Source organism: Lepus europaeus, chromosome 6, assembly GCF_033115175.1.
Source record: "Lepus europaeus isolate LE1 chromosome 6, mLepTim1.pri, whole genome shotgun sequence".
In the NCBI taxonomy this organism is placed as follows: domain Eukaryota; kingdom Metazoa; phylum Chordata; class Mammalia; order Lagomorpha; family Leporidae; genus Lepus; species Lepus europaeus.
In genome coordinates this window covers 54,137,873-54,148,101 of record NC_084832.1, presented here as the reverse complement: position 1 = coordinate 54,148,101, position 10,229 = coordinate 54,137,873, and the positions used below count along the sequence as shown (strand labels likewise).

Genomic DNA, 10,229 nt, shown 5'->3' with positions numbered 1-10,229 from the left:
ACGTTTTGAAAGCCATATTTTTAGTACACAGCAAGTCTCAGTTCTTACAATCACACCCAGCATTTACATAGTGCTTTTATAATTTCCAAAGTGCTCTCTCACACAATATCTCATTTGGTTTTTATATTTGGTGGCTTTTCAAAGAAAACTCCGCTCAGTGTTGCTTATGCTTGCTGTCTACAGTTTTGTTCTCACTCATTTTATTAACTCCTCTCAGTCATGCTCGCAGGCCCACTACCCTGTTGACACTACTCTCATAAAAGGTCACCATGACTGCTAGATAGAGTTGCCAGTTCTCAGTCTTCTCATCTCCCTTGACCCATTGGAATGATTCAATATGGTTGATTGCTCTCTCCTCTCTGAAATTCTTTCTTCATTTGCCTTCAAGGTTGTCACACTTGCCTGGCTTTCCTCTGACCTCAGACACCTCCTCTTCATCTCCTTGTCTATTAGCTCCACATAGCCCTGAATTTTAATCTTGGAAACTCCTCCATCTCAGATCTCAGATGTATGTATACTCAGGACATTGGTGATATCATTGAGTTTCATTGTTTTAAATATCATTGATATGCCCACAGTTCCCAAAAATCATAGTCAAGAGTTTTCTCCTTCTCTCCAGACTCATATATCCAACTACCTACATAGCATCTCCTTTTGGATATCTAAATCCATCTCCAACCTTGAATTCCTCCACTCAGCCTCTGGTCTTTCCTCTCAACATGCTCCTCTTATGATCTTCTCTGTTTCAGTTTGTGCTGACATCACCCTTCCATTGGCTAAGAGCAAAGACCTTGAGTGAGCCTGCAGTCCTTGCTTTCATAGTGCACAGCCGACATGCTCATCTCTAACACCAAGGCTCATCCAGAACGTGGCCACTTCTCCCCGGATCCGACTCCCTTTTGTCATCCTGCTCTGAATCCCTCTCATCTCTGCCGAGATGACCTCAGAAGTCTCCACACCAGCGTCATATTTCTGTGCTTGCTCAGCACTGTCCAGTCTCAACAGAGCAGTCAGAGTGATCCTGTTAAGGTAAACCAGATCATGTCAGTCTTCTAAGCAAACTACTTTCATGTATCCAGGATAAAAAACAAACAAACAAACAAACAAAACGAAATCCCTGGAATGATGCAAAGGCCCTGTTCAGTGTGCACTTCCTTTTCTCTTCCATCTGTTTCATGCCAGCTGTGAGGGTCTCCTTACGATGTCATTCAGTTCCAGGTGACATGCATGCCAGGGGCAAGGTTTCCATCAGCCTTCTTCTGAAATGCTTTCCCTGCAGATAGAATCACGTCTTTCTCTCTTACCTTCTTCACATCATTCCTCCAACTTCTCCCCACTGAGGCCTCCCCCTACTACTTTCTTTACTCAACATGCAACTCCTGACCACACCGTTCCCTTTATCCCTTTCCTGCTTTATTTCTTCTCCATGGCACTTAGCACCATCTAGCATATTGTATACTTTACTTATTCATATAGTCTGTTATTTGTCTCAGTTCAGCTGTTAGATCCATGAGGACAGATTGTTGCATCCCCTGTGCTTGGAACAATACCTAACACATGGAACATACTCCTGAAATATTTATAAATAAATAAATGAACAGTACTATCAAATAAGCATTAATGTTTTTTTCTCCAATCAATGGATGAAGAAATTAGGCGGTTAAGATAAAGACACACACACACACACACACAGACAACTTAGTCAAGCACAGGCATAGCAAAACTCAAGTGTTCTTGGGAAGGGGAAGGATCCTGTATAAGGACACCTGCTTTGGCAACCATTGGTCTGGTCACCAGAGGGTTGTAACTAAGCCATACTAATCCAGGTTAATGTTTTATGAATGTGCTTATTTTTTAAAATAATCTTTTAAACGTTTCATTGAATATTGACTTTCATGATGATATCAAAGCAATAGTCATTCTATGTATAGTAGCAAGATTTACACACATTAAGGAAATAGCATCGTTACATAACCATCCAAGTGTAAAATCCTTAAAAGTGAGCTTAAATTAGGGAAGTCTTCAGCCATCTCGTCACACTATCCATGGTGCTTGAGGTTTCAGAAACAGGGTGTCAATCACTGCTCAGTAGGTACAGGGGAGACCCCAAAGAGCAGCTCTTCCACCCCAATGCTGCCAAGTCCAGTATTGGATGATACAGATAAGAAAACAATGTTTCAAGTCTTGTGTTGGAATTTTCCCTCCTGTACAAAGATTTTCTTAACATCCCTGGATTGATTAGATGCCTCTGTTGCTCTAGTTAGGGTGGGTTTCATGTGCATTCCACTGTGATTCATGTGGGGTCCCACATTTAGAAGGGTCTTGCACTTGGATTAATGCTTTGCTATCAATGTCTAAAAGTTCTTAATCATTTTTTAACAAGAGCTCCACATTTTCCTTTTGTTACATGCCTCACAGGAACCAGTTCATTGCAGTAAGTAACAGCTGGATGAGGTTAAGTGAGGACTAGGATAGAGAAGTCAATAGCTAACTTCAATTCTGTTTATAGGATCAGAGATGAGGTTGAGTTATTTGGTAGTTTCATGAAATTTATTTGCATAAATTTCCTGCACATGTTTGGCCATTGCTTCATTTAATGATTCATTAAATTTTGTTCCATTTTAAATAGCAGTTTCACAATTTGTTTCATTGTGTTCTGTTTTCCAGAACCCATAAATCTAAGTTTAGTGATATTATGTTATCCTTCGTAATACATTGTAGCATTGTGCTATTCTTTGGATGAAAGAGGGAGAAATGCAATGTCCAAATTGCTACATTCTCTCTCTCTCTCTTTTTTTTTTTTTTGCTTTAAAACATTTTTTTTTTGCCTCTATAAAGTGTACACTTTCCAAACTTGGAATCTTCAAACAGCAATAATATACCCAAAGGCCCTGAAAGGCTAAACAGGTCACTACACACGGGAAGAGAAATGGGGGAGCAATGATGGGGATGTGGCAATGTGGAGTGTATCTGCCATTAAAGGGATGATGTCACCCAGCCTCATGGATCATGGGGTGTAGTCCTAATTTGGGCTACAATAAAACACCATTGACTACGTGGGAAGAGGTAATTCTTGACAGGATGCCTTCACTTTGTCTCCAGGAGCACCCAGGTGCTGTTCACTTGTCTCATGTGAAAAAGCTTTTTAAGATAATGAAACACTTTCCAATTTCACCCTGAGATTCTTTAGGGGATTTTTAACATTTAACACTAGTGAAGAAACACTAAATTTGAAATCTAGTGACAGCAACCCACCTGGTTAGCTCATCTCTTGTGTGTGGGAAGAGATATTTGGTACAACTTCTGGTGTTCTGGTAATCTCTGAAGCCTCTTCATCATAGCTAATCATGCTGTGTTGTGTCAGAGAAATATAATGGAAGCCATAAGTGCCATCAAAATTATGCTACAAGACACATTAAAAACAGAAAAATAGGTGAACGTGATTTTCATAAAATGTTTTATTTAACTCAACATACATAAAACAGCACTTCAACATGTGATTAATATAGAAATTATTAAAATATCTTGCATTCTTCTTTTTCATACTAAATATTTGAAATTCAATGTATATTTTTAACTTACAACTCAGTAAGTTAACTTACAATCTCAGACCATGTTTCAAGTGTTCCGTGGCCATTATGTGGCTGGTGGCTACATGCAATGCTGTTTCTTTATAAAGAGTTATAGAGAGAGTTAGAGAGAGAGAGAGAGGGAGAGACAGAGATAGATCACCCATCTTCTGGTTCACTCCCTAGATGGCTGCAATGGTCAGGGTTGGGCCAGGAGCTTTATCCAGGTCTTCCAAATGGATGGCAGGGACCCAAACACTTGGGCCATCTTCTGTTGCTTTTTGCAGGTTATCAGCAGGGAGTGAGTTGGAAGTGGAGCAGCCAGAACATGAACTGGCCCCCATATGGTATGTTGATATTGTAGGTGGTAGCTTTACCTCCTATGCCACAAAGCTAGCCCCACAGTGCTGTGTTTTTATACTCAAAGTCACTTAGCTAAGAACTTGGTAGATGCAATACATCTGCTCATTATTTTGACCTCTTTGCTTTTCTCACTACATTGAGAACTACTTTGCTCCTAAGTATTAAGTGTAGAATTCCGACATCTAGCTTGGGCTTACCATTTGTAGTGTGTCTTAGTTTGGGCTGGGTAATAAAGTGTCATAACTAGATGATTTGTTAACAATAGAAATGAATTTCTAATGTTATGGAGGCTGAAAGTCTGATATGTGGATTTCACCGTGGTTGGATTCTTCGTGGCTGTCTTTTGGTTTGCAGACTGACAACTTCACTTTGTACCTGTACATGAGGTAAAAGGCATGAGAACTCTTGATGTCCCTTCTGTAAGGGCACTAATCTCATCATGCACGCTCTACTCTTGTGACCTAGTTACTTTCCAAAGACCCCAGCTCTTAATGCTACCATATTAAGATTTCAACATTTTTCTTTGTGGGAGGGACACCACAGGATTTGGGAAAGGAAGCAGGAGACAGAAGAGCAGAAAGCAAACATTAAATCTGAAAATGCTGCATTAGTTGCAGTGGTCACACTTTAAGGTTTCCTGGCAACAAAGTCTCGTAGATGCGGAAAGAGTTTGCTCTTTCTCAGAGCAAGAGGTGTTACGGGGCTAGACATGCACAACATCTATGAAGAAAACAGGTCTTGTTGAGAACCTAGATATTATAACTCAAGTGGTTTAGATGTGAGGCTGGCAGGGGCTTCTGAAACATGGCAGATAAACAACCAGAGGAAGCACTTTGCCTCTGGTTGGAGAAGCCAGCTCCCTGGCCTTTGAGGGATGATTGGGAATCCACGACATCCAAAGAGGAGTGGAAAACTTGAGTTTGGGATGAAGTGAAGGTAGTGCAGTAGTCAGGCAAACAGCAGAGACATTTAGGGAGCAGGCTTTGACTCTGTGTCTCTGAGTAGACTATCTTAAGGAGTTGAGGATTGGTGTCTCTCAAGTCTACCTATCCACAGTGATGGTGATGGGTGTTTCTTAACTGCAGAACATAACTTCTGAGCACTCTTCTGGCTCATTCATCCAGAGTTCCTCTGTGGAGGTTGTAAGGTTTCTCTTTTTCCTAAAAGGTTAGTATATGTATGTGCTATCTCTTAACACTTCTGCTGTTCTTGTTGCCTTTTAGGGTTTGCGCAGATGTTTGTGCAGATTTCCACTAGTTGCCCTTTTAATTAATTTTGTTCTGTATATATATTTTTTAACAAAGACAAATTTGCTGCAGACTGGAACCTTAAGTGGTTGGTTGAAGGTTCTGTAATTTGGATTTGAATCATCTAAACCATGATTGGAAGGCTAATTCTAGGTAGTTCCTGATAAAGGAAATACTTAGGGGGGTTAAAATATTGATGTGATGGTTTGAGTCAAGCTGGGGAACAACTTGAGGAACTCTAATCTGAGGATTCCTCACTAGCATTGGCTACATGTGCTTGCCAGGCCATCGGCATACTCATGACCCTGGAGAGAATTCAGCTCCTGAATTCTTTTACTCATGTAACATCTTTTTTTTGGCACTCTTTCCCTTCTCTGATTTAACTCTCGTACTTTTGTCTAATAGTTACCTAAGAATGTCCTTTACAATTCTTATTAAATCAACCTATTTGGTCATGGATTTATTTATTTATTTTTTAAACATATTCCTCAATGGTTTTTAGGCACCAAGTGCCAAGCACTTATCTAGGTGCTGGAGATTGGAAACCACAGCTCCCATCATCAGGGAGCTCATCACCTGGTGAATTCTTCATGTAGACTCACCTGGGTTGGGTCTTCATAGTCTATACAATCATTCCCTTAATATTAACATCATTGGTTTTGCATTCAATTTATTGTATTTGTTCCTAGTATATTCCCAGAGGTGGCCTGTCTCCCCTAAATGACTAGACACTTCCTTTAGCAAAAATTATGCTTTATTCTTTCTTTATAACTCATTATAGGGCCTGTGACTTCGCATTGAGTAGGCTCTAATTCACTTTGCCTACTGAGGGGCCAATTCCTAGGTTGAATGAATGGCATCAGTTGGTTTTCATTTTACATGTGATGATAGGTGCTGCTAATAAAGACCTGAAGGTTACAGGGGACACAGTCAACTGACATGAAAATGGTCAGCCCAACACAGCCTTCACTGATCTGTAAATTAAACACAGCCTCAAATACCCTATACATGCTCTCTTCTGAAAGCGTGATAGAATGATGGCGGTTTTTAATGACAAGAAGATGACATTAAGACTCTACCTGTTTGGATGTCTTCCTGGTGTGTTGCAACTGTCACAGAAGCTCAGCTTTAGGGAGTTCCTCTAATGAAGTGCATAAACACACACATTCTTTCAGGCTGTCAGTGAGGAATGCTGTATTATGCAGGTGAATTTCAGTGACCCCCTTAGGCTGAAGGGAGCCTGTGGTTGGAATACATTTTTATAAATAAAACACTGTTTGCTTTGCAGCACTAATAACTTTCTCCTGTCTTTGAGATTGTCAGATAACCAGGAAGTTTGTTGTTTCTTAGGACAAAGGTTATTTGCAAAGGAACTGATCAAACTATTTTTATTAACAATCTCATTATTGAAGCATCACCCATGCTTTTGTGTATTTGAGGCTGCTAAGTTGATGAAAGTTTTATTCTGAAAGCTATAGAAGCATATGAGAACTGAGCAGCTTACAGGCTCAGAGAGGTGGTGGTTCCTTCTGGATAAGACACACTGATGTTTGGGAGAAGTGCTGTCTCATTTTCATAACCATGCCCCTCCTTCTTTAGGACAAGCTATAGAAGCCTTTAAGGAGTCGCGTATATGGGCTACCATTGTTAATGAGTCTCCCATCCCCAACAAGTACATCAGTGTGCTCCTAGAAAAAAAAAAAAGGGATGAGGCAGGTTCATTATGGCCCCAGGAAGAGGCTACTAGCAAATGGGAACAGATCTTGCCCTTTGCTTTGGTGGGAATCAGGAGGAAGAGGGGAACTATGATGTGAAGAAGAGATATGCTCTCTTCTCTACATCCATATTCATAGCATTTTATCTCAGAATAATAGAATTGGCATGTAGTTATTTTCATTCTCACATATGCTTATGTCTTCCCTACCTTGGACTGGACATCCAAGAGGCTAGAATATTTGGTTAAAGAAGCCAAAGATGAATTGTTTTCCATAGAGATCAATGAACTTCTTAGCTCATATTCTGCTTTAATAGTAGGACTCCTAAATAAAATACAGGATATCCAGTTCAACTTGAATGTTAGATAGACAGCATAGATGTATTTTAGAATAAGTATGCCCCAATGAGTGCATGGAACATACTTATCCTAAACATTATTCGTTACTTACTAGAAGTTCAAATTGAAACTGGGTGCCTGTATTTTTATTTGCTAAATCTGGCAACTTATATAGGGAAGAATATGATAGCTGAGGACTTCAAAAATACATTTCTTACTCCTATCAACTGGTTGTGATTCGCTTGTTGCTGATCTTAATCTTCACCACAAATTTCCTTTGGAGCAGATAGATACTTGTAGATGTACACAGTTGTTTCCAGAAAGATTCTGGGGAAATACTTCTGTCATTCCTGGGTGTCCTCGGTCTCTAGCCACATCCACATGAAATGGGTGTAAGGATGGTCTGAGAAGACACCCTTGGGTGGCTCAGCAGGTGCGCTTCAATGTGGAGGATGGGTAGAAGCAGCAATGTCAGTCTGGAGGTCTGGGGTGGTATGGACCCTAGAATGGGGAGACTGGTCTGGGTGGGGTATGCATGCCGCCCTATGAATCAAGGTTGTAACCCCAGGGGATTTTGGAAGCCCCCCCCCCCCCAAAAAAGAGGCAGACTTACCTTCATACCCCCTTACCCCCATCTCTTCTGCTTTCACTCCTTTTCTTCCATATAGCTTTCCTGTCTGCCTCCCCCGACTGAGCATATGTGCATAGTACAGCAAGAGTTTAAGACACTGCCTTTCATATTAACATCATCTTTATTCTGAGCTTGTGGAGCCCATGAGGTTAAGCTGTGAAAACCTTTCAAACCAGATCTTCCCAAGGGCTCCTGGGGTGGTAGGGGCATGGACCTTCTTTTTGTGTGTTGAACCCAACAACCTTACATATCGATCCAGCCTTTAGAAACTAAACACAGTACCAAAAAATCTGACATTTGTGTAGTACTACAAAGCTTATCAGCAACTTCCCAGATAATATTTCACTTAATTCTAACAATTTAAGAATTGTTACAACCCTACAGGGGCTAAGTGTCATGTCTGAGGCCACTGACCATGCGTGACAGAGCTGGGTTTACTTTGTAGACCAACACACCTTTTCCAACCTACAGAGAGGGAAGCAGAGTTCATGAAGGTGTATAATACATGGGGGAAAGGCAAACAGAGCTGAAGCACGGGTCGGGGCCGGTGGGTGAGAGAGCATAACCTGTCCCTCAGTTTCATGGAGAACGTGCATTGGATCTGGAATGCTGGCCAGCTCCCAGGAGTTCAGAGGCAATGGAAGTTAGCTTGAGTCAGATGGAAAGGGAAATTGCTCCCCTGGGTCTTCCTAGACTGGATCTGGAGCAGAACTGTGTCCTAGGAGAGTGGGAACTGGGCCTTCTGGGGACCTCAGGGTTGTTTGAGTTCCCTCTCTGCCCTCCAACCAGCAGACAGTGGGCAGTGCACCATAGTGCAGAGCCTTGTCTGGCTTTCCAGGGATCTCCCCTTCAGAGTGAGGTCATTTGGAGAACTTTGTATAGATGCAGACCCTGTAAGAGACAGGCAGGAGGAGCTGCAGAGAGAAGCTTCCCCCAGGGGAGATTCAGTCTCCAAAGTGAGATCCTTAGCTTTCTCAGGAAGCGACATTCTGCAGACAGGGGGAGAACAAAGCGATGCAGCTACCAGATGGGTGACTGAGGGCTGTTTTTCCTCCTTGGGGCCTCTGAGCTGTGTCTCATCCACAAAGACGCCTTTGATCCAATCTCTCTCAAGGAAGTACCGCGTTGGAAACCAGATATTTGGCTTGCAACAAAAGCACTGGGGAGTTAATATTTGGCAGGAGATATCTGGACCCAAGGGCAGCCCACAGAGGGCGGCTCAGCGACAGGTTGTGGACAACCATCAGGTTCCCGGTATTCCTGGGGTGCGTCGTGTGCTCCCTGGCTGCTTCCTCTTTCCCCATAGAGGGGCTGGGGAAAATCCCCACAGGGCACTATAAAAAGGCCGCAGGCTCTGTGCAGAAGCCAGCAGCTCCAGCCAAGAGGACAAGATGAGGTCGGGCCTCGCCTTTCTGCTAGCCCTTCTCTTCCTCCTCAGTCTAGCTGCAGGGAGCTTGGGGAATTTGAGGCGCCTGTCCTCTACTCCACCCCAGACTTTGGCCCCAACTCCAAACTTACCGGTGACTACAGATCCAGCTCTGACTCCTTGGACAGCTCCCCTGACAGCCTCTTGGGCAGAAGGCGGTCCTGTGTCCCAGGTGAGGGGCCTCAGAGCCCACGTGAGCTGCATTCATTCCTTTCCTCTCTTTTGGGGGACCTGAATACAATTTCACAGATGGCTAGTCCTGGGCACTCTAAAAGATTTATGACTCCTTTTGTTCACTACAGGCATCCAGGACATGAATTAAAACCCGGGTGAAATAATTAAATCATTAGCAAGAGAGACAACATCTCTTTTCTCCAGCTGAGGACTTGTGGGAAGGAATCTATGGTTTGAAGATGCTGTGAAACTTGGCTGCACATTAGAACAGGCAGCTGGAGGCGGGGGGGGGGGGGGCTCTAAAATTACACATACCTGGGTTCTATTCCATGTAGATGTTTTTAAACAATTTTACTTCACTGAATTAGCCATGGTATGAGTTTTTCCCATTGGTTTTTGAAAAATGATTTCTCTTTATTTTATTGATTTGAAAACAGAGAGATGGCGGGGGTGGGGGGGAGAGCAAGAGGGGAGAGAGCGAGAGAATGAGAGAAAAATCTTCCATCCACTGGTCCCTCTCTAAATGCTCACAACAGCCAGGGCTGGACCAGGCTGAAGTCAGGAGCCTGGAACAAAAGCCAGGTCTCCCACATAATGGCAAAGACCTAACTACTGGAGTTAAGAATACCTGGTGCCTCTCCAGGTACCCACTAGCAGGAAGCTGATATAAGATGCGAGCATCCCAAGCCATGACTTAACTGCTGCACCAAATGGCTGTCCCCCAAATCAATTATCATTAAAAAGCTCTCATATTTGTTTCTAGCAT

General features: G+C 42.6%; 1 protein-coding gene across 1 annotated transcript in view; it reads left to right on the top strand.

Annotated features, from left to right (window-relative positions):
- Positions 1–834: 834 nt before the first annotated feature.
- OLFM4 (olfactomedin 4) overlaps positions 835–10,229 on the top strand; it is a 33,920-nt gene continuing 24,525 nt past the window's right edge. Inside the window, exons 1-3 of the mRNA XM_062195166.1 lie at positions 835–1,029; positions 4,287–4,318; positions 9,302–9,461. Coding sequence (XP_062051150.1) covers positions 835–1,029; positions 4,287–4,318; positions 9,302–9,461 — 387 coding nt within the window. The remainder of the gene's footprint in view (positions 1,030–4,286; positions 4,319–9,301; positions 9,462–10,229) is intronic.